The 25,390-nt window shown below is 43.6% G+C and overlaps 1 protein-coding gene across 2 annotated transcripts in view; it reads left to right on the top strand.

Annotated features, from left to right (window-relative positions):
• The window catches only part of LOC122809337, a 2,116,265-nt gene that overhangs the window by 1,182,660 nt on the left and 908,215 nt on the right, over positions 1–25,390 (top strand). For both annotated transcript variants that reach the window (XM_044080743.1, XM_044080744.1), the window contains exon 12: positions 5,508–5,550. In XM_044080743.1, coding sequence (XP_043936678.1) covers positions 5,508–5,550 — 43 coding nt within the window. The remainder of the gene's footprint in view (positions 1–5,507; positions 5,551–25,390) is intronic.

Here is a 25,390-nt window from a genome sequence, read left to right as displayed (position 1 = left end):
AATATTACAAATTTGCAATTGTCTCCCTCTAAGACAAAAACTTCCCATAGGGAGAAATATCCAAGATGACTTAAGCCTACTAACTAGGCCAATGTTCAGACTCTCACTGTACGTGAAAGAGCCTTGTCCAGGCTGGGTCTTGCTCTATGAAATAATTCACCAAATTAAGTAAAAAATACTCCAGTGCTAGAAAACTTTAAAAAAAAAAAAAAAAAAAACACACACACATGAAAGAATTCCTGCACAATGAATCCAGGTGCACATAGTGACCTCAACTGACTACTACAGAATATCTTTGGAGGAAGAAATATGTGCTGATGCAACATGGTGTATGTTGCATACCTTTGCTAAGAATTATACATTAAATATCAGTGTGTAGATCCAGAGCTTCCTTCAGAGCTTCAGTTCTGAAAGGTGTCCTTTCATGATGCTTGGGATGCTGTCCAGTAGTTGGATTGGGTAGACAAATTTGGATATGGAAGTTATGTAGTTAACATAAACATAATTTTGAATCCTTTTCATTGTAATCTCTCAAATAAGACATTCCTCTCTCTTGCTCACTGCTAAATTATCACCTTTCCTCACAGTGTAACAGGAGAAGCTGGTTTCCCACTTCTACTTTCTCCTTTGTTTTTCATATACATAAACACACGTGTGTGGATGGGCGGGTGGGTGTATGGTTACTGTGCTTCATTTGACAAACGCTAAGGTTGGTCAAGATTGTTGAATGTTCAGTATTTCGAAATGCAGTTTTTTCAAAAATGGTGAGTTGGTATTGGACTTTGTATGTGTTTGGGGGTAAGAGTATGGGTGCTGTGTTTTAGGGTAAGGGTTGGGTAAAATATTAGATCTTTTGCTTGTAATGTGTGTTGGAGCATGTTTGTGTGATATGAGTGTCTTGTCTAGTAGCAGTTTTATGAGAAGGGTTTTTTAAGGTATGATGTGAGGTTAGTGTTAGCATGCATTACTGTGCTCCCCAGACTAATATAGACATGATCTGTAGAGCATTAATGGATTTCATATCCACTTGTGTTATTATTTAGGCATTTGCTTTTGTGCACCACTTTTGAGTGGTACTGTAGAGATGTAGAGAGGAAGTCAGTGTGTGAAGCATTATGGGTAAGGAGAAGATTTTGTGCCTGGGAAAAGTTTCATATGCTGATCTGCTTAAGTCTGATTAAATGTGATAGTAATTGATCATTTTTGTATGAACATTACTTTCATTTTCCTTCATTTTGAGGTTTGTACACCTTATCAAATGAGAGAGTTTGGCCTAAGTATACATTTTAACCTGCATATATTGAAAAAGAACAAAAACCCTTTAAGAAAAGGTACATCAGCCAAAAATCTGAAAATCTAATTAGCGCTTATTTGAATTCAAAATTGCTTAACTTTTTGTGCGTCTGGTAGGAGTGTGAAATACTACTCAAACACATTAAAAAGAGTAAAATGACAAAAATGTTGGAAAATAAGTACGTTATCGAAGACGATGTAAAATCTGTAGACTTGAATGAACTGCATTGCAAAACGTTACCATACAAGGTTGTTTAGCTTTGTTGCTGAAAAAGAGAGATGCAAGAGGTGTATGCCTTCTTTCTCTAAATTATTGGTGCCTTTAGTATGCTGGTCATGTGTGATTTTCTGTGTAATACAAAAGTCATATGTGATGAGAGGGATTCAGAAAATTGTGTGAAGTGGTAAATCAAGCCTGAAAATAGGAATATACCTCTAAAAATAGGATTATAATGTGCAGGAGTAAATCAGGCTTAAAAATAAGAATGATGTCATTCCTCATCATGGTTGCAGTATTTTTTATTCTTGGGATATCCTGAAGAGGATAGCCTAATGTCTGGCCAGAGTGCCAAAGCCTTCATGCCTTCTAGGTGTCATAAGTCAGTTGTATGTCTTGCATACAAGGAGTAAGGTACTTCTGTGATTAACATATGCCTAATCCTCAGAGCTTTATTGCCACCAGTCCAAACCCTGCTTCTGAATTTGGACTGTAAGCCATTCACCAGTCTGGTTTATCTACTGAGCCTTCTAATAACTGCTCCATGGTGGTTTCTTCCTTCTTGTTTTCTCCTTATAGTTTTTCATGTCATCCAGGAAGGGAATACGAGTATGGTAGTCAGATTCCCCATAAAGATAGACACATGAAGTGCCTTTCTTATTTAGGCGCTACATACAACCACATACAGTGTGAGATTTGCTTGGCATTTTGCCATAAGACACTTCATAGTCATCCTTCTCTATTTATTTGGAAAATGTTTTTGGCTCAGGATACCATGGCCAAATTCACCTGCCCCAAAGTTCATCCTGTATGCAAGAAAAAAGCTAAAATGGCACTTAACTGATCTGCTGTTGTTCAGCCTAAATTATAAATCTAGCTCAGGTTGGATGAAGAACCCCAGGACCATCTAATGCCGACACTAGTTTTCTCTTTCTTGACCCAGTTGGAGGCCTACATGTAGCTGTCTACCTACACGTCTGGCAAGGATGTTTATACATATGGTACAGATGTAGAGGGGGAAACCACAGATTATATCCAAGGGGGGGTTAGAGGGATTCCCCAAATATTAGGGAAGGAAGTGCCTTGTACCATCATCAAGTGTAGGCAGGGGCATTAACCTCTTAGATTTGTTAATGCAGGTGTTACTTTAAAAAAAAAAAAAAAAAAAACAGAAAACGAAACGTGGCTTCTGTGGCAAATGATCCTCACAGACAGTGACAGAACTTTACTCGGGGGCTGTTTAATGCCCTTATGGTCTTGAAAATGCCACAAGAGTTGTCTTTCCCTGCTCCTGTTCCTTAGTCTTCCACATCTTCTAAGTGGCCTAGGGATTCTCATTCTTCTGATGAAGGATTGGGTTTGATTCTTGTGAGGAATCCTTGTCATATTTCTCTCAGATCCACTCTACTGTTGCCCTGATGTTCGATGAAGAAGATTCTCTGTCCCGATTCACCTTTTGAAGAACTCCTTGAGGTCGTGGTGGTCCATATTATGCAACACTTTAAGTGGGACTGTTCCCAGGTTTCTGAGGTTGAAAAAATATAGTATGAACTCTTGCAAATGGAGTTGTCCAAACTTTCTTCAGTCCGTCCTGTTTTACCTGCCCTTTTGGATACATTTGCAGCAGCTTCTCAGGCTCATGGCTCTCATTGTCTGGCCAGTAAGAAGCCAGACAGATTTTATAATGTCTCTGAAGATCATAAATAAAAAGTCATTCAGATCCTGCTGTTTTTATGTCCATATATAAACTATTCGCATAGCTGTCCTCTTCCGTGCTCTTACCTTCTGATAAAGACAGCCATGTTGCGGAGAGGTATGGGAAAAAGTGTTATTTCTGCTACTTTGGCTTTAAGGATCATTGATTATCAGACCCACATGACTAGATTTGGCTTTAAGGATCATTGATTATCAGACCCACATGACTAGATATGCCCTAGCTTTTTCCTGAAGGGGTGGCTGATGTGCTTGATTTGGACAGTGAGACTTCTGCCCTTTCTCCTTGGGTTCTGACTCACAAGTGGCTCACTGTTCCATTAAATGCAGCTATGATGCTGCTGATGCCTCTGTTAGGGCAGCTGCATCTGATTCTGTCTTTTTTTCGTAGTTTTTGCCGATTGTTTTTTCTATGTGACCTTTTCACTCATTGTTTTAGTTTTGTAGGAGGCCAGAAAACCACTACTAGAAAATCTTATGCCACTAAAACCTGGTCCATTTTTTGTGGGGGTTCCTACTGTCCTTTCTTATTAGTGTAAGTTGCTCAGTTCTGATTTGGCATATTCATTTGTTTAAAGTTTGTCAGTCATTTCCGTTTGCCTGCCTCTGAATCCACCATCGCCTTCTAGTTTTGAAGTTAAACAATTTTTAAAAGGTGTCGTCCATATCAAGTTTCCAAGATATCTTATTCCCCTGTACTTCTAGGGACCTTAATTTTGTTCTTGAAAAATTGATTCAGTCCTCATTTGAAACAGGTTTTTCTTCCCTACAAGGTTGTAATTGGAAGACTGTTGGTGTGGTTTTTAATTCTGCCTAGAGTCCCTCTTAACTTCTAGCATTCATGATCGTTCCTCCTTTTTTATATACAAGGACACAAAGTTAATCCTTTTTTATGCCCAAGGGAGTTGACGATTTGTGCTTGAATCATTCCAGTCATCTTACTAATTTTTTTCCCTTCTCCACATACTACTAGTGAGAGAGTTCTTCATATCTTGGATTTACATAGACAGCTTAGATATTACTTGGAACAGGCAAAACATGTCAGGAAATCTGAGCAACTTATTTCCTTCCATGCCAGGAAATTGGATTTGGTGGTGTCTAAGCAAACCACCTCCTCATGAATTTCTAATGCTGTTTCATTTTGCTGTTCTTTCATGGCAGTCCGCTTTCTTCTTCTGTTTGTTCTCTGTATACCAGGGCGTTGGCCTCTTCTGGTGTTTTTTTTTCAAGGGTGTGGATTCCAGATACATCTTGGAAAATGCTAGTTGGTCATCTGTTCAACACTTATTACCAAACATTATAAGCTGAATATCATTTCCAGGGCCTGGATTGGTTTTGTCAGGGCATTCCTTCTTGGGGTTTGTGGAGGACTTTTTGCTTTCTTTTTCCCATTCTTTCCAGTAGCTTTTTGTACTCTCCCCAAGTGTAAAGAATATAACAACAATGACAAGGAAGGACATAGTACAATTTATACAAGATCTTAGCATAACAGTGGATAGCCTACTTCTCACTGTTGCAGTATTTTGACCCTCTCTCCTGCCCCTTATTAATTTCTGTTGCCTTTCTTCTGGTTGGCAGGGTCGATCTTTCTTCCATTTCTCCTCCTTCCCTTCTTGGATATACATGTTGTCTTCAGTGGAGTTGTTCTGGCTGCCCTTGGAGGACTTCAGTTCTGTGGATTAGGTGTCTGTAAGTTGCACGTGTACCTCTTGCCTTGTACGTGCAACCTACGTCTAAAGTACAACATCTGGAAAGTGTAAAGGCTTTGGTATGCTGGCCATTCATTTCACTAGACTATCCTCAGCAGGATACCCCAAGAGTAACGAATACAGCAAATGCTAGAAATAGGAGATCTGCTCTGATAAGGTCTTGCAAAACTGTACTTTTCAAGAGTACCCTTCTCTGTCTGGTTAAAAAAGGGATATAGGAAAGGGTATATTTAAAGAAAGGTACCAACAATGGCAGATTAAAAGTTACCTTGCTGAGACAGAGAGCTAACGGACAGAAGAAACCTGGGCTTAAGTAATGGTAATTCAGTTTAAAAGCTGATGCATCACTGAGAGGTTGAATTTTACATGTTACTTTGCATTGTGGTCTTTCATATATTAACAGTAAGATTTAGGTATGCTCAAAACGGAATTTGTATTTGAATCTGGAATACTTTACGTGTTTGAGCCTTTACTGCTTTTTTATGTTTAGTTTTGGAGATTCATGACTGTAATATGAAGCAACATTTGTTTTAATGTGGGTTTTGACAGCACTTTTCTTTTACATTTCCTTTCAGAAAAGCTGTTAAAACAGAAGCTGAAGATTTCCTACAGAAAAAGGTTGGTATCACTGTTTTAATTCCTTGTTTTATATTTGCTAATAGGACTAATGTTGATCTCATTGTAATAATTGTACTGCACAGTATAAATTTTCATCTTTAAACTTAAGTAAAACGTAATAGATTGATCTGATGTTGACCTTTTCATTCTTCCTCAACATGTGTTAGAGATCCAACTGTGCCGCATTCTACAAACTTCAGATCCAACTCTGAGCTGCTCCCTGTACCTATAATGCCCTAGTCTACCCACAGTACCTCAATCTTATTTGCCATCTCGCATGGACATGGATCCACTTTCCAAGTGATTTTTGGGTTGTGTAGTAAGTGTTTTGTGTATCAAAATCTCTCACTTTCTATTTCCACTTAGCTAATTACTTTATAGTTCCTCCCCCTTAGTTTTTTAGGTTTCTTCTGTCCGTTAGCTCTCTGTCTCAGCAAGGTAACTTTTAATCCGCCATTGCTGGTACTTTTCTTTAAATATACCCTTTCCTATCCCTTTTTTAACCAGATAGAGAAGGGTACTCTTGACTACCTTTGGTAGTCCTATTTCTGTACTCTGTTTTAATAAAAAAGTATTTTATTTTCTTATCTATCTTTTTTTTCGTTGTTAATACCTTTGTGTGGCTGAGAAGCCTACAGGTTTTAAAAAAAGCTTTGGGCACAAAATTCTGAACTCAGATGCTTACAGAAAGTGTGTTTGTTTGGGAGCAGCTCATCTGGATACAAACTGTACAATTTTTGCCACATTTAACTTGAAGGCTGTTGTGGACAGGAGAAACAAATTAGTCCCCTCAAAGGGTTATAATCTCCGTCATCTTCCTCTGGGGCTGAAACCCCCAGCAGACATTCCAAGGCTCCATTAGAGCATAGGAAATGATCTCCACCAAAATCTCCAAAAACAACTTCATCCTCGGAGCCTCCACAAAAATACGAAGATCGGATCCAAAGAAGAAAAGTATGGATTCTAAATCTTTAGATCTTGTAATTATTTCAGCCATTGCCACTATTCAGCCAGTGGATCCAGAAACCATCGGATCTAACCCCTAGCACTTATATGCTGATAGCTCGCTCACCTAAGTTCATGGTTGACCAATTTCTCTTTGGCTCCATTCTACACTATTGCAAACTCTGCGAAAACACTCCAGACCTCTGTTTACTATCTCATCTGTCAGGTCCTCCATGAGTCTTTCTGAAGTGGAAGAGTGAATAGAATGATAAAGTTCCTCAGAACTTGTATCCAGATGGGGTTATACCATCTCAGTCTCCCATCATATCTGAACTTTCCTGTCACTTCCCATCCAGTTGCATCTCCTTCTTTGATCTGCTCTTTGGTTTCAGAGCCACAGGATCTGAGAGTTCCAAAAGTGTCTGTGACAGAGCCAAAGAGAATTAAATCTTTAACGTTGATGGATGTCCTTCAAGAATGCAACTGCAGTCATAACATATGGGTTGTCCTGCCTCAGGCAGCCCTCGGTCGGCCGGATTCCAAAGTCTGGGTCCGACGTCGGCTGATGTCGCATTTCTCTCAGACGTCAAAGCGGCAGGAGTATATAAGCATCAGCCGACGCCATCTTCTTCAGTCTTTCTTGCCGCGCGGTGCCCAAAGCAGAAGCAGTTCGCAAGTGCCGGTCGGTCAGCTCCTGTATTCTTCGATCCGAAGTCAACAAAAAAGCTAAGTACCCCGTTGGGGACCTTTTCTTGCCTCAGCCGATGTCAGAAATTACTGAAAAAGTTAATAATTGTTTGTTTTGTGGTAAACAAATACCTCATAAGGATTTCCACTCTTACTGCCTTCCTTGCCTTGGCCCAGACCACGACGTCTTGGCCTGTGCTCGCTTCAACAAGCGCACTCTCAGGTGCCGGGCGGAGTTCGCTGAAGACTTTTTCGGCGAAAAATTCGATTACAAGATGCCGTCAGAATTACAGACATCGCAGACGCCTAAAAAACGTAAAGACCGGGACCGCCATCCTCGGCCCGCATCTTCCACCGACACCACGCCAAAACATACGGCGAGTGCCCCGGTTCCCTCTGAGGCGGTTATTTCACCGCTCCGAACCGAAGGCACCACATTACCGATTCCTCCGATACCGGAGACCACACCGACGCCAGTTATTGATTTTCCTCCGGATACTGTAACCGAGGAAATGCCCGAGACCATTGCTGTGGATAAGGTCACTCCTGCACGTGGAGCTGCTAGGCCTCCCATGTCCATGTCTATCAAGGCCTACACACGTGCTAAGGCAGCCAGCAAGACCAAGCACCTTATTGCTAAAGCCTTACCTCAGCCTACTCCTGAAACACAAATCATGACTATGGCAGCAGACTTAATCTCCATGATCAGAGGTTCCCAGGCCCATCCTGAGAGAGGATCCCAGCCTCCTCCTGATAAGAGGCCCAGGGTTGAGCCCACTGACCCTCTCCCTTCAGATGAAGATTCTGAGGCCTCTGGCCACTCCGATAGCCAGGAAGAGCCTTTCCAGACCTACGAGGACTCAGATGCAGAGGACTCCATCCCTCGGCCTCCCTCCTGATGGTATTTCTTTTGGGGAAGTTCTGCATTCCATGAGGGAACGTTTTAAGTGGCAAGGCCAGGAATTTTCTGATTCCAGAAAGCCTTACCTTCCTTAAAAGCCCCAGCACAGGCCCTTAGCTATACCTCCTGTGCTTGATGTTTTGGATGATTTATACTCTGACTCCAGTGTTACCCTGATACTCTCCCTCCTGCTCCTGCCAAGCCGGACAGATACTATAGAGTTCCTGAAACACATTCTCATTTCTTTAGGGCCCATGCTGTTGATTTAGAAACTATTTCACAGGGGCCGAAAGGGGTTTCAGCTACCACCTCCAAAAATCCTTTGCCTTCCAACAGGGAAGCTAGGTCATTAGAGAGATGGGGAAGAAGGTTTACACCTCCACTACTTTATCTATGAGAGCTCTCAATTGTCTCTTTCATATGTTTCAATATCAGGATTTCCTGTTAGATGATTTACAGAAAACTTTGGCCTCTCCTGATCCTTTAGATAGGAAGTCTTTGCAGGAGGCTGTACACAACTCTCAGCAAGTTAGCAATCACGTCCTTCAGTGTGGATATGATGCATTGGAAGCTTCATGTAGGGCAGCTATGACAGGGGCGGTCATTCGTAGACATGCATGGTTAAAAGAACAACCTCTACCAGATCATGTTAAGGCAAAACTCCTTGATGCACCCTTGGAAAAGAACAAGCTTTTTGGTACTAATGCTAAAGATGTATTAAAGACCATTGAGGAAAAAGCCAAGTCAGTTCAGACAGTCAAAGATTTCCTCCAGGTTCAGACACCCAGATTCAGCAGGAATTGGCCTTCAAAAATCTGGTCCTTTCCTAATCCTGAAAGATTTCAAAGGGGCAAAGGCAGGCGTGGCCGAGGAAGAGGACAATACAGAGGTTCCTACAGGGGACGACAATGGCAACCAGCAAACCAAAGAAGTGACACAGGGACTTCTCCTGCCCCACAGGGACAATCCCAATGACTTTCCTCTATTTCCGCTTACCAAAGAGCAAACAGAAGCTCCCTTGGGCGGAAAATTATCTCTGTTTTCAGACAATTGGCACAGATTGACAAAGGACAAATGGATTTTGGACATTATAGACCAAGGCTACAGATTCCACTTTCATACCTTACCAAGGAAACAAGGCATGCCAAACCTACCGCAAAACCAGAGGGCAGAGGCTTTCAAGCAAATTTCTCTGCTTGCTCAGATCAATGCAATAGAAAAAGTTCCACAACAAGAACAAGGCCAGGGTTTTACTCAAGACTGTTCCTTGTTCCAAGAAAAGAAACACAATGGAGACCAATACTGGATTTGTCCGCATTAAACACCTTTCTCATAGTACCAAAGTTCAAAATGCTGACCTTACAGCAACTCCTTCCCATGCTGGGCAAGGGGTCTTGGCTGATTACTCTGGACCTCAAGGAGGCATACCTGCATGTCCCTATAAAACACAGCTGCAGAAGATACCTCAGATTTCTTGCAGGGCCAGAGCATTATCAATTCTCAGCATTGCCATTTGGCTTATCTACTGCGCCCAGAGTGTTTACAAAATGCCTGGCTTCAGTAATTGCTCATTGCAGGCTCCAGGGGATCCAAATCTACCCATACCTGGATGACTGCCTCATACAAGCGGACGACAAACTGATTTTGACAAAAAACTTGGATTATGTCATTCAATTGCTACAAGCTCTGGGATACACAGTCAACTTCCAAAAGTCAAGACTGCAGCCATCCCAGCAAATTACTTTCTTAGGAGCCAATCTAGACACAACCTCTCAAATGGCTTACCTGACAGAAGACAAGCAAAAGAAGTTAACTCATTATTTCAAAGGTTTGGCAAAGCTCACCCAGATGACTGCAAGGAGATTCCTACAGGCCCTGGGTTACATGGCATCATGCATTCTCCTGGTTCCACTAGCAAGACTACACATGAGAAAGCTTCAATGGTACCTAAAAAGTTTATGGTCTCAGCACAGCAACAACCTAGAGACAACCATACCGCTCATTCCATGCCTACAAAAGGAATTTCTATGGTGGGCCTCGGTAAGCCAGGCAAACACAGGTATGTCATTCAAAAAACCAGAAATAACACAAACAATGACCACAGACGCCTCAGACCTTGGATGGGGGGGTGGCGCACATGGAGGGCAGATGTATTCAAGGACAATGGTCTCCAAAGGAAACACATCTGCATATCAACCAAAAAGAAATGCTGGCAGTCATGCATGCCATCGAGGCCTTTCGACAACAACTTTAGCAAGGCCACTTGCTAATACGGACAGACAACACCACTGTCATGTGGTACATAAACAAGCAGGGGGGCACCCATTCTTACCCCCTTTGCAGACTGACAATGAATCTTTGGGAAAAATCTCTGAGCTTAAACATACAGTTGCAATCCCAGTTTGTTCCAGGCAAAGACAATGTGCTGGTGGACATCCTAAGCAGGAATTTCCTAGACCCCCACGAGTGGAGGTTACATCCAGAAATCTTCATAAGGCTCACCTCGACATGGGGCAGGCCAGAAGTAGACCTATTTGCCTCCCACCTCAATCATCAACTACAAAAGTTCTGTTCCAAGGACATATCATCCACAAGCATGGAAAACAGATGCTCTCTCATTCAACTGGAACTTCTTAAAGATTTATGCATTCCCACCTCTGCCACTGATGACCACAGTACTACTAAAGATCAAAGCAGAGAAGCCAAAAGGAATCCTAATAGCTCCAGACTGGCCAAGACAACACTGGTATCCACTACTACGGAGCATATGCCACAACAAAAAATGGGCCCTTCCACAATGGCCCCATCTTTTGACTCAAAACAACTTCAAGACAGTACATCCCAACATTCAGACGCTCCAGCTAACAGCTTGGGAGATTCCATGAATAACCTCAATCTATCTCTCTCCAAGGAAGTTCAGCGGATATTAACAGAAGCCCGCAGACCATCCACCAGAAAGGTTTATTCAGCAAAATGGAAGAGATTCAGCATTTGGAATACCAGCAAGGGTCATGATGCATCATTATTGAACATCCCACTCATCCTGGAATACTTGGCAGATATGCTACAGAATGGGCTCTCATATTCCTCTATAAAAATACATGCTTCACCTATTTCAGCTAGATACAACACTGATCCACCTGTGTTCTCACATCCTTTGTTAAGGCAATTTCTTAGAGGAATCAAGAATATCAAGCCACCAAGAAAGGCCCCAGTACCAGCTTGGGACCTCAACTTTGTCCTAGAAAAACTGACTCTACCCCCCTTTGAGCCAGCAGCTTCTGTGGACTTACAATTCCTCTCATGGAAGACAGCTTTCCTGTTGGCAATTACCTCAGCAAGAAGGGTTTCGGAATTGCAGGCCCTAATGGCAATACCACCTTTCATTACCTTTCATAGAGACAGGGTCTCCTTACGAACCAACCCTAGTTTTCTGCCAAAAGTGGTATCTAGGGTTTCTTTAAATCAAGCAATTCACCTGCCTACTTTCTTTCCCAATCCTGAGAACAAAGGGGAAAGACTGTTGCATACCTTGGACATTCACAGACAACTTCGCTACTACCTGGACAGAACCAAGGCCAATAGGAAGTCTGATCAGCTTTTTGTAGCTTACGCCCCTGGAGTACAAGGAAAAGCAATTTCCAAACAGACTGTCTCAAAATGGATTGGACATTGCATCAGATTATGTTATTCCTTCCATGGAAAGAGTGTACCAGCCAATATCAGACCACACTCTACCAGAGCTACAGCCACCTCTACAGCATTCTTAAGAGGGGTGCCTACAAAAGACATTCTAGAAGCTGCTACATGGAGCTCCGTGCATACATTCTCCAAACACTACAACCTTCCTTTATTTTCCAGATCCAGAGCAGGCTTTGCTTCGGCAGTCCTACAGGGATTGATAGCTACACCATCCTTTTCTTAGTGCTTTCCACCTCCCCCAGCTAAGCTATGGTATTCAACCCATATGTTATGACTGCAGTTGCATTCTTGAAGGGCATAGTACAGTTTTGTACCTACCATAAATGTAGATGTCCGATAGATATGCAACTGCAGTCGGGTTTTCCCTCCCTCCTTCCCCTCTATTCCTTGGGTCCACTCCTCACCCTGTTATCCTAGCTGGGGATATCTGTTATGGTGTATCTGTTTATTGCTTATTTATTTGTCTGGAAACCTGTTTTTGTCTTCCAAATTGATTACAGCCTTCCTTGGAGGGCACCTGGCATCTGGGGCAAGAAACACTGAAGAAGATGGCGTCGGCTGATGCTTATATACTCCTGCCGCTCTGACGTCGGAGAGAAATGCGACATCAGCCGACGTCGGACCCAGACTTTGGAATCCGGCCGACCGAGGGCTGCCTGAGGCAGGACAACCCATATGTTATGACTGCAGTTGCATATCTATCGGACATCTACATTTTTGGTAGGTACAAAACTGTACTTTTCCTTGACCAGTTCTATTCTCATTTCCTTGGATTGGGAGGAGACTTGGAGCAGAGTTGTTTGTGTTGGATCTGCGGGCCTGGGATTTACAATCTGATGGTATCAGAGATGTCCTTGCTTCCAGGAGCCTCAGTGCTAAATAGCTCTAGTCAGGCTTCCTCCTCTATATACGGATCCGGACAAAGTCATGGTTTGCCTGCTTTGGAAGTCTTCTCTCCAGTGCAGCTGGTCATGGCTCCTCCTGGTCCATTCATCTTCAAGGTTGAGGGAGAGGGTGATGTCCTTCCATTTCACTGTTGCAGTATTCATTACACTTGGGATCACCTGCCAAGGATGGCCCAATGTCTGGCCAGTATACCAAAGCCTTTAGGTTCATAGGTAGGTACTAGGCTATCGGACCAAGGGCCTAAGTAAGTCTAGCCAACCAAGTTCCCTGACTTACGCCAACCCAAGAAAGTTAATTTCCGTGCCCCTGTTGAGCATAGCCACAGGAGTGATCCCTGGGGTGTATTTCCTATTTCCCATCCACTCCTCAAGATTTTTCTTGAAGAATGTTAATGAAGAACTTTGCTTGACATAGATGGGTAGCTTGTTCCAGAGTATGAGAAGTCTCTGGGACAGGAATCTATTCTTCCAGCAAGTCCTGTTTATTGTGGTGACAAGGTTTAGGTCCCTGGACTGTGTAGCTCGGAGGGATTGGGATTTCTTTAGGTGTAGCATGTCCAACAGCACTGGGTTTGACATAGCTTTATATATTAGGCAGAGATTACCTCGGAGTAGGCGATATGCTATGGAGTAAAGCTGGAGTTTTTTGAGACTATCCGTGTAGGGCATCTGTTTGAGGCCAGTAATTGTCTTTGAGAGGTACTTCTGTGGCCTTTCCAGCTGCTGCAGATGTTTTGAGAGGTACATTCCAAAAGGGCGTTGTACTCTATAATGGGTGTAATGAGTGTCGAGTAGAGGAGAACAATGACCTCTTTTGTCCTGGATGAGAGCCCTTTTGTGATGAGGTGTGTCACTTAGAAGGATTTCCTGACTACTGTGGTAATGTGATTATCAAAGGAAAGACTACTGTCCACCTGGATCCCAAGGTCTCATCACACATTCGGTGTTAAGAAGACTGCCACCTTATGTGGTAGTTCATGAGTACAGAGTTTTTACCAAAGGGGATAACAGTGCACTTTTTGACATTGAGTTTGAGGCCATGGCTCTGACACCAGGCATCTGTCTCAGTGATGCTCTTCTGTAGGATGTCTACATCATTTGGGGACTCTACTATAGCTCCTAGTTTGCAGTCATCTGCGAACTTCGTTAGCCAGAGGCCTTCTGTGTTAGCCTGTACTTCAGAGAAGTAGATACCAAACAGGAGTGGTCCCAGGACTGAACCGTGTGGTACTCTGCATTTGTCACTTGTTTGAAGTCAGATTTGGAGTCTGCAACTTTTACAGTGTAGATTCTGTCAGTGAGCCATTTGGCAACCCATCTTGTGATATAAGGATTTATACCTAGTTTAGTGAGTTTAGCTATAATTCCAGAATGGGAGATGGTGTCGAAAGCCTTGGCGAGGTCAAGATAGGCTGTGTGAACCACCTTACCCTCTTCTATGGCTTTGGTGACTGCCTCAAAGAAGTCGACCAGGTTCAGGAGGCAAGATCTGCCTTTCACAAACCCGAACTGGGAGGGATCCAGAGTTTGGAAGTTATCAATGTCTTTGTTTATGAATGATGATACATTCCATGGCCTTGCAGACCAGGCTTGTCAGGCTAATAGGGCGATAGTTCCCAGGATCAGTGGTGGCTCCCCCTTTGTGCAGTGGGATAACTGTTGCTGTGTGCCATTCAGTGGGCACAAAGCCTGACGTGAGGCCACGATTGAACATGGTGCTTAGGTGGGGAGCCAGTTCTTTCTGAAGTTCATGTAAAACGCAGCCTGGGATGTTGTCCAGTCCCATGGATGATGTGTTTTTGGCTTTAGAGAGTGCTGCTTTTACCTGTGAAGTTGTGATTACAGGGACTCTGCATTCTTCCTGTATAGATATGGGCCCTTTAGGGGGTGAGAGGGGGGGGTAAAGTTGGCACTGAACCTATCTGCCAGCATGTTGGCAGTATCAGTTGGTTCTATAATTTGTGCCATTGTGCTGCAACTGTGAGCAGATCTGGGTGTTGCCATTGAGATTCTTGACATAGCTGTAGAATGCTTTGTGGTTGTCCTTAGAATCAGTGGCAATCTTGTTTTCGTAGCTAGCCTTGGAGGATCTTATAAGGGATCTCAGCTTCTTGTTGAGGCTGACCAGGGAGCTCCACCACTCATGGGATTTTGCCCTCTTTAGCAACAGTTTCTTCCTTCTGTTGTAGAGTTGGTTTATGGCAGGGGACCACCACATTGGTTTTCTTTTTTTTTTGGATGATAGCGTCTTGGTTCTGTTTGGGATAGCATGATCCATGCACTCGTGTAAGTGCTTAGAGTTTATCTGTGTTGGATTCAGCAGTCGTAACTGTATTGTCCATCTGCATGGGTGTCATGAAGTTGGCCACTTATGTCTTAAGAAGCATGAAGTTGTCTTTGGTGAAATCTTTTACTGTGGTTTCCTTAATGGGGGGGGGGGGGGGTGGGGGCAAGATGTGGATATCTAGGGTGATTAGCTTATGGTCGGATCTGACCAATGAGGAGTTGACTTTGTGTGGAACACCGGTCACTCATGTTGGTAATGACTAGGTCTAGGATATTGTTGCCCCTGGTGGGGGTGTGGATAAGTTGATCCAGGGCATTGGAATTTATGAATTCCAAAAAGCGCTGAGTGAAGAAGTTGGTATGTGAGTAGTTTTCCCAGTTAATGGTGGGGTATTTGAAATCACCCAATATTAGGATGTTTGGTTGAGCCCTAATATTTTCCGGTATATCAAGAAAGGAGTGGGAATCCTGGGGCATGGTGGGGGATTTGTAGCAAGCTACAATTTGGGATGCAGTTTTGCCCAGAGTTAGTTGCACTTGGATAACCTTGACTTCTTTATGCTGAGCAACTAGCCTGGAGATGTGGATATCCTTAATGAATATGAGCACACCTCTGCCTTTGGTGTTCGGGTCCAGGTTAGATGGCCGAAAAGTGTGGTATGAGTTATAGCCTGGTAATGCAGGGGTGCTGTCTGGAGCCTTGAACAAGGTCTCAGTCACTGCACGGACATCGATGTTCTCCATTTTAAGGAGTGCCACAAGTGAGTGCATTTTGAGATTTAGACTTCTAGAAATGGAGTAGCATTACCCTCAGTTTTTGCTTGCCTGTTCCCGTTATGGTGGTGAAATTGTCATTTGAACCTTGCCTAAAAAAGGCACTATATGGGTGGCAAGTGCCTTTGCCAGTATCCGGAATCCCAGGGGTGACAGGTGCAGGTCATCTCTGGCAAAGCATCGTGGTCTGTCAACCATGTCGTCCCAGGCAGACAGATACTGGATCCCCTTAGAGTGACACCAGAAGCTCAGCCAATTGTTTGTCAATCATTTTGTCCTTGTACTGCGGTGTCATTCTGGATGATGGCAGGATGCTACTCGGGCTAGGGTCATACCTGCCTGGGCTTCAAGATCGGAGTGTTCTTCCTCGTCTCTCTCCATGTAGTCCAGAGAGGGTACGTCTCAGGTCGTTCACACCAACATGGACAATCAGTCATATTTGTACTTGTGGAGTGACCTGAGTGTGTGGGTTATGTGGCGGATCCTGGCACCCGACAGGCAGCTGACAGTGACCTTCTCCTTGTTTAGCCTGGTGAGTGGGACATCAGTGTGCCTGACTATAGAGTCACCTATGACTAGTGTGTTGGGTGCTTTGTTTTGCCTTATGGGCTGTGGTTGAGTGGCACACTGAGTCTGTGGGCTGTGTGTCATTTAGGTTGTGTTGGTGGTGGGAGGTTGCTTGCGTTTCTGCTTTGGAGGTCTTTATTGCTTGAGCAGATTATTATTGAGAGCCTCCACGAATGTTTGTGTTTCTATGTGTGGATTTTGGTGGTGTAGGTTTAGTGGGACTTGTGATGAGTGTGGTGTGGTACAAGTGTTTACCTTCTTCTCTTGACTATCAAGTTCAGTCTTGGTTGGAGAGAGCTTTACTTCCAGTTTGGCTAGATAAGTGCATCTTTCACAGGTTGTAGTGTTGGGTGATAGGAGGAGAGGGTTGTCTGTGTACATGAGGCATTTGCTACATTGCCCCAAGATGCCCAGATTCATCAGATAGGAGAGAACACTTGGAGCTGACCCTTGAACATGCTTGAATAAAAAAATATTTTCCTCTAGACAAGTGAGAAAAGTGAGTACAAGAGCTGTTTTTCTCTAAGCAAGTGAGGAAAGTAAGTACCAAAACTGTTTTCCTCTAGGTAATGAGGAAGGATGAGTGCTGTAGTAATTTGTAGTTTATTTAGTGCTTACAAGTTCTGAACAAGGGCTGAGCACGGATAAGCAAATTCAAGTGCTAAAACTAAGAATCTTTATCTGGATCTTGTTGTAGATAGGCTACCTAGTGCTTACCAACTCCCACTGATAAGCTAGAAGGGTTCCCTCCAACACAGAAAGGCTTGGGGGCACAGAAGCTTGCAAACAGTCCTGGATACAGCAATGGCTTTCTCAAAATGTTCTCTCTCTCTATTAGAAAGAATCAGCTAATGACAGTAGCAGAGACACTTTAAATGTAGTATAAGCTAGCACACTTGAGTGTGTTGTAATATTAAGGCAAATACAATTTAAAATAAATGCAGATAAGTTAAAAAAGACAAAAACAAGTTTATGAAAAGTCAAATAAGAGCACCTGAACACTTTAAAGCACACAGAACAACAAATTAAAGTATTAAGGTAGAAAACAGTTATGTAAGAGTAGCTCAAGAAACTATTAAGTAATTTTTTTTTTTTTTTGTGGAGAGGAAGGGAACAGAGCAGATTAAAATGCTGTAGGGGATGTCTTTCCCAAGTGCTCTCTCTGTACACAGCAGAGGAGATGAGACTGGTAGGAGTGTCTGAAATCAAAATATGATCTCACTGTACTCAGTTGAGTGAGCAAATGAGATGGGCCCAGTAGGAGTGTCCAAAAACAGATTCCCAGCAGGGGTGGGTAATTCCAAAGCCACCAAGATTCATACCACAACAAGAACAGGGAGGGGGATTGGGAGACTAACTGCAGCTAGAGACAGGGAGTATTAGCTCCCTGTATTATATTATACATAACAATTATCTACAAATTTCTAATCTTAAATAAGTGCAGACAAGAGTATACTTAAATCTTCTTTTGTCAGTTGATTTATGCAGGGGAATTTCAGCAGCCAACCACTTGGAAGATGAGCAGAATGATTAAAAAATGTGACCAGCACAGATTATAATGCAAGCAGAAACCCCCAGGCTAAGTTAACACAGAATTTCAAAAGCAGTCTAACAACTTTCAATGTATCCAGATGGCTTAGGTTGTTTTATGGCATGCCATATGTTACATATATGCTCCTTGCATAGCGTAGGGCATAAAGGTGACGTCTGGACGTACCATCCTCAGAATTTCTTTGCTGCCAGTCTGCACGCCGTCTCTTGATCGTTGGTCTGAAAGCCCATTCTGTTGCTGGCTTACCAAGCCTTTACAGATAAGTGCCCCATTGGGGTTTTGTCTTATCTTATTTTATTCTATTGCTGCTTGTGGGGTTTCTTGTCATCCAACAAGGGTAAATGCCAGTGTAGAAAACAGCTTCCCCACAAAGACCATCACAAACTGTGCCTGTTATGCCTTGGGGCTTCACATGACCACACGTCCTGTTCTGTCAGACCTTTGTTCCCAAGACCCTTCATAGTAGGCTTTCTTGATTGGTGCTTTATCTTGAGACTCATCTTCTTAAGTTTCTTGCTAAAGACACGATGATGGGAACTTCCTGCTCCAAGAGACAGCAGTCTGTGAAGAAGGACAAGAAATCTAGGCTGGAATCTTCTGCTGTACAGCTTCTGCCAGATGTCTTGCCTGAGGCAAGTGATGGCCTGGATGTTCGCCTGGCTTCATCGTTGGATTCTTTCCCGTGACTGTGTTGGAAGCCAGTGAAGATCTGACCGTAGGCACATCTGAGGAGGCATTGCAGGCATCCACTTTGGACGTTTAGGAGGAACTATGGTTTATTATCACAGAAAGGCCTAGAAGTGTTCCTCAAATTTTAGCCTGAGAAGTCGTCCATACTAAATTTATTGAATGCTGTCCAAGGTCATAGCCTCCTAAATTTTATAAGCAGTCGTTCCATTAAAGAAAAAGACAACTAAACATATTTTCTCAGCTCCTAAGGATCCATAGAGTGAATGCTTCGATGGCTTTAAATCCTTTTCAGTGAGTTTCTGATCCAGCCCCACTTGGTTCTCTACCCCCCCCCCCCCCCCCAATTAGAGAAGCATTGAACAGGATTCCTCTGAGGAGGAGGTAGATTCAGGTGAGGAATCTCTCACTTACTCCTCAGATTCCCTCACCTTTGGCATATGGATTGGAAGAGGAATCTACCAGTCCTGATACTCCCTTTGAAGAAATCTTTTTGGGGACACTATCTCTAGGATGATGGAGTTCTTTAAACAGGTTTGTGCTGAAGTTTGAGATGCAAAAAAAAAAAAAAAAAAAAAGTATTATGAGCTACTGCAGATGATTCTCCCAGACGTTCTGCTGTCCTTCCTGTTTTGCCTGCTTTGTTGGATGTCTTTTCAAATGCGTCCGAGGCAACAGATTCTCCGACACCTGCCCCCAAGAAACCTGACAGGTTCTATAGGGCGCCTGAGGACTGTAAATTCTTGTACAAGTGTTCTGCTGCTCATCCCAAGATGGTGTCTGTAGCTTCTGTTAAACCTTCTTAACTGCTTCCTCCTCCTAAGTTACTGTCTTTTCATAAAAATAGCAGACCCTTGGAATGGCTATACAGGAAGGTCTATACCTCTGCTTATTTGGGTTTTAGGGCTGTTAATTATCAGAACCATATATCCAGGTGCTTGTTGGCTCTGTTTTCCTAGGCCTGTCATGTGATTTCTCGTTTTCCTTACTCTGAAGGTAAAACTTTTGCCCTTTCCCTGTTAAGGGGTTTCCTCCCAGGTAGCTCATCATTCCATCAAGTGTAGTTATGATGCAGCAGATGCTGTTGCTTTTGGGTCAGTGATGAGGGGTATTCATGGCTTCGGCTTCAGCCTTTGCTTGATGATATTAAGGCTAAGTTGATGGATGCAGCTCTAGATAATGAGCACTTGTTTGGCAAAGCTGCTGCTGCGTAAAGTCCTTACAGGATAAGGGCAGGGGTTTACAGGAACTTAAGCATGGGTTGGTTTCCTGTATGCCTACATTTCAGAGAGATTACCTAAATAAGCCAGCCTTTATTTCCAGACAATGTTACCCTCCTGCTAACGGTAAAAAAGGTGGCAAGTGAGCCCCTCCTGCAAAGGTTACTCAGACTTCTGTGCCTCAGAAGTCTCCTCTGCCTGATAAACCCAGTGCTATCTGACTGTTCTGTTCTTCCCATCCACTTTCCTCTTTCTCTTCCTCTTTGGTTACAGATTACTCAGGATTCTTGGGTTCTCCATTATCTGCCAGGAGTATTTCATGGTTTGGAAATGTGTTCCCCCTTTTATGGGAGTTCTTCAGCCTTCTCAGGAACAGCTATCGTTTGATCTTTTGATTCGATACTATTCAAGAGGTGCCTGTATCCCACAGGGGAGGGCTTTTTACTCAAGGGTGTTTCTAGTGTCCAGGAAAGAGGGTACCTGGAGACCAAGTCTAGATCTCTCTCATCTAAACACTTTTCTGAAGGCACCCTCCTTTTGAATGTTGTCCCTTCAGACTTTCTTTCCTCTTTTGCTTCCGCAAGCTTATGTGGTGTGTCTGGATCTCAGATGCTTATCTCCCTATTCTTCCCCTTTTCAGGAAGTTTTTATGTTTCTCTCTTGCTTCCTGGCATTTTCAATTCTCTGCTTTGCCTTTTGGCCTTTTTACTGCTCCAGGGCTATTCACCAAATGCCTCACTCCTGTGATTGTATTTTGCAGGCTTCCAGGGGATCCAAGTATTTTCTTCCTTGGATGACCTCCTGTTTCAGGCATCCTCTCCAGACATCTTGTTGCAAAATTTTCCTTCTGCAAAGCCTTGGGTTCACAAGAAACTTAAGTCTTTTTTGACTCTCTCTTAGGACCACATTTTTCTGAGGTGTGGGATCCAAACATTGCCTGTGCTGGCATCCCTGTCTCCTCCCAAGGATTTAACACTAATTTCCTTTTTTCATACTCTTCTTCCTCTGGTCTCTGCAACAGCCAGGGTATTTCTAAGAGCTGCGGAGTTTATGGCCTCCACCATTCTTGTGCTCCGTCTGCCTAAACTCCATATGAGAAAGTTTCAGTGGTTTCTGAAGTCAGTTTGGCTTCAACATGTGCATTCCCTTGAATTTGGAGTTTCTGTTCTGTCTTGTCTCAAGAAGGAGCTTCAGTGGTGTAGTCAGCAGATGTTCTTCATCTCACATTGCTGCAGTCCTTACATATGGGTAGTCCACTGTCCTCGGTCGGCCCGAATACCAAAGTATTAGGCTGACGTCGGTCAAGGCGCTTAAAACTGACATCAGGACGTCAGGGTACAAAAGCGCATGACCGACGTCATATCCTCAGTCTTTTTTGCCGCATGATCCGATGCAGAAGCAGCGTTGCAAGTGCCGTTCGGCGTTCTGAAATTTTTCGAGTTCGGAGTTTCAGACCGAATCCAAGTTGGCTAAGTACCCCGTTGGGGAATATTTTGTTTTTTTCTTGCCTCAGTGTATTACCGGATGTCAGAAAAAGTGAATAATTGTATTTCTTGTGGGAAACAGATACCGCATAGGGATTATCATTCTTTGTGCATTCCTTGTTTGGGGCCTGAGCACGTAGTTGGGTGTCGCTTTGTGCTAGGTTTAATAAGCGCACTATTGCGAAGGTTAGATTGTGCTAGGCTGGTCTTGAAGCGGTGCAATTATAATATGCCGTCGGATACTCTGCCCGCTTCCACGAAGAAGCGCAAAGACAAAGCGGTTAAACCCGGGCAAGATGAGTCGTCCGTTCCGGACGCCGGTTCTTTAGAGGCTTCAGTGGAACCGTGGTTCCATGGAGGCTTCTCTGGAGTCTCAGGGGAGTCTTTGATTTTGCAGGATGTGGCCTCTCACGAGGCAGGTCAGGCTGAAGGGGCTTCTCAGGTTTCTGTACCCCTCCCTTCCCAGGGTGGTTAGACCCTCTCCTTCTGTTTACAAGGCTTCTTCCAGGGGCAGGCCAGGTTTAGCTTCTGTTGGTGTCAGTCCTAGTTCAGCAGGGTCTGTGCCTAAGAAGCACATGCTTAAAATGGCAGAAGATTTGATTACTCTGATTAGAGGTTCTTTGCCCCTCCTGATAAGAGGCCTAGGGTGGAGCCAGAGTTGGAAAGTTTTGAACAGGCTTCGATGTTTCAGAGTCTTCGCTGAAGACTTGCAGGAGTACACTCCTTATTCTGATTCTGATGCAGAAGATTCCACTCCTTCTGCTTCTCCTCCAGAGGATTTTTCTTTTCAGAGACTCTTCATTCTATGAGGGAACATTTTAAGTGGGAAGGTCAGGACTTCTCTGATTCACGGAAAAGGCTTAGAGAGTTTTGTTTTACCTCAACATAGGCCCTTAGCTATACCCCTGTTCTGGATGTTGTGCAAGATGTATTTTCAGAGGCTTCACTTAATCCTGATTCTCTGCCTCCTGCCTGTTAAACCGGATAGGTATTACAGGGTGCCTGAGGCTCATAAATATCTCTATAAGAGTCCTAGGGCGGACCCAGAAACTGTGAGTCAGGGACCTAAGGGTGTCAAGGCCTCTGTTGTAAAGAATCCGTCCCTCTAGATAAAGAGGCCAGAGCTTTGGATAGATGGGGAAAGAAGGTCTATACATCTTCTACCTTAGCTATGAGGGCTTTGAATTGCCAGTTTCATATGTTGAAATATCAAAATTTTCTTCTTTCACAATTGAAATCTAAGGTGGATGCTCTGGCAGAAGGCATTGACTGTAAAGAATTACAAGATTTGGTGCATGTCTCTGAACAGGTGGGTAAGCATTCTTTACAGTGTGGTTTTGATGCTTTGCAGGCCTCTTCTAGGGTGGCTGCCACTGGTTCAGTTCTTCGCAGGCACGCCTGGCTTAAGGATCAGACTTTATCTGACCATGTTAAGACAAGGATTTTGGATGCTCCTTTGCAGTCTGAAGTGTTGTTTGGTCCACCTGTGGAGTCAGTCTTGAAGAAATTGGAAGACAAGGCTAAGTCTATGCAGACTGTTAAAGATTTTTTGCAAGTTCAGCCTCCAAAGTTTAGTAGAAATTGGCCTGCTAAGGGGTGGACGTATCCTTCTTCTGATTCTCAGTCTAGGGGTAGATCTAGACGTGGTAGGGGCAGAGCTCAGAGTTCCTTCAGACCTAGAACAATGGAGTTCACCTGCACAGTCTTCGAGTGAGGGCAGGGGCCAGTCCTTTCGTAAACAGGCCCAATGACCTACTTTTTCAGCTGCCAGATCCTTCTTGCCTGGCAGCGCCTTTGGGAGGACGGTTGGCACTCTTCAAGGAAAATTGGATTTTAATTACCCAAGACAAATGGGTATTGGATATCATACACCAAGGTTACAAGTTTTATTTCCATACCTTACCTCCTTTCAAAGGCATGCCAGACGTTCCTCCTCAGCAAAGACTAGAGGCTCACAAACAGATTTCTCTACTACTTCAAATAGGAGCTATACAACCGGTCCCTCTGCCAGAAGTGGGCCTAGGATTTTACTCTCGCCTGTTTCTAGTACCAAAGGAAGGGAACACGTGGAGACCAATTTTGGATTTATCTATCCTCAACACATATCTGGACATTCCCAAGTTCAAAATGTTGACGTTACAACAGCTTTTACCTCTGCTGGGCAAAGATCACTGGATGGTGACTCTGGATCTCAAGGAGGCTTACCTTCATGTTCCTATCAGGCCCTGTTGCAGGAAGTATCTGCGTTTTGGCTGGGACTTTTCATTATCAGTTCTCTGCATTGCCCTTTGGCTTATCTACTGCGCGCAGAGTGTTCACAAAGGTTCTGGCTCCAGTGGTAGCTTTCTTCAGGCTAAGAGGAATACAAGTCTATCCTTATTTGGACGATTGCCTGATTCTGGCTCAAGGAAAGGACGAACTTCTTCATCATTTACAGTATGTGATGGCAGTGTTAAGATGCCTAGGGTATTCTGTGAACGAAATAAAGTCCAGTCTAGTACCCTCTCAGGACATGTGCTTTCTGGGTGTGAGACTGAATACAGCATCCCAGATGGCCTTTTTGACCCTGGACAAACAAAAGAATCTTTCTCTTTACTTCCACCAATTGTCTCGTCAGTCCAGGCTGACTGTAAGGACAGTCCTTCAAGCCTTGGGGTTCATGGCATCTTGTATTCTGGTACTTCCCAATGCCAAACTGCATATGAGGAAGCTACAATGGTATCTCAAAAATGTATGGACGCAACACTGCCAAGATATGGACACTGTCATTCGGATAATACCTTGCATTCAAAAGGAATTTTTGTGGTGGGCTCAGGAATGTCACCTAAACAAGGGACTCTCTGTGACCCGACCAGAGGCGAGTCAGATTCTAACGACAGATGCCTCAGACAAAGCTTGGGGAGCTCATCTAAATGGAAAATGGGTACAAGACACGTGGCCTGCCAGACTTCAACATTTACATATCAACTTGAAGGAGATGTTAGCAGTCCAATTTGCATTGATAGCTTTCAAGGATTTACTTCTTCCAGGGCAGGTGTTGATTCAAACAGATAACACAACTGTCATGTGGTACATCAACAAGCAAGGGGGGACACATTCATATCCTCTATGCAGACAAGCAATGATTCTGTGGGAAACTGCTCTCAGTCTACAGCTAAATCTTCAGGCAAGGTTTCTGCCAGGAGCACAGAACTCCTTAGCAGATGTGTTGAGCAGACAAATTATGGATCCCCACGAGTGGAAATTGGATCCTCATGTATTTCAAAATTGACAGTGTTATGGGGAACTCCAGACATAGATCTGTTCGCTTCTCCACTAAATTACCAGCTGCCAAAGTTTTGCACAAAAGGTTTCATCCCACAGCTTGGAAAGTGGATGCTCTCTCATTCAATTGGAGCAATCTTCACGTGTATGCCTTTCCACCACTGCCTCTCCTCCCAAAGGTACTCCTGAAGGTCAGACAGGACAAGCCAACCATGATTTTAATAGCTCCGGATTGGCCTCGACAGCACTGGTACCCATTACTGAGAAGTCTGGTACGGAGCCTCCATGGCCTTTACCTTCGATTCCACACCTGCTGTCTCAGGAGAACAGTCATTTACTCAATGTCAAACTTCACTCTCTACATCTAACAGCCTGGCATATTCTGTTTTAAACCCTGGAGGGTCTCAGCTTCCACAACAAGTTTTGAATGTTATTTTGGAGGCCAGAAGGCCTAGTACAAGGAAAGTTTACGCAGATAAATGGAGGAGATTTTTAATTTGGAGTACAGCAAAGGACTTTGATGTTTCTAAACCTAATTTAAGTGTTGCTCTTCAATACCTTACTGAGTTATTGGACAAAGGTTTGTCCTTCTCCTCTATAAAGGTTCATGCTGCAGCAATTTCTGCTCACTATGACTGTGACCCACCATTATTTTCTCATCCTTTGTTTAAGCAATTCCTTAGAGGGGCAAAGAATATAAGACCCCCACGAGCTCCTACTCCTGCTTGGGATCTCAATTTTGTGTTGGAGAAACTCACTCTACAAACTTTTGAGCCTGCAGCGACTGCCGAGTTGAAATATTTATCATGGAAGACTGCTTTTTTGTTGGCCATTACCTCTGCGAGAAGGGTTTCTGAATTACAGGC

The sequence above is a fragment of the Protopterus annectens genome, chromosome 8.part0 (genome assembly GCF_019279795.1).
Source record: "Protopterus annectens isolate FY-2018-M chromosome 8.part0, PAN1.0, whole genome shotgun sequence".
NCBI classification, from domain to species: domain Eukaryota; kingdom Metazoa; phylum Chordata; order Ceratodontiformes; family Protopteridae; genus Protopterus; species Protopterus annectens.
Note: the sequence above shows the minus strand (reverse complement) of the source record. Positions and strands in the feature narration are given on the sequence as shown.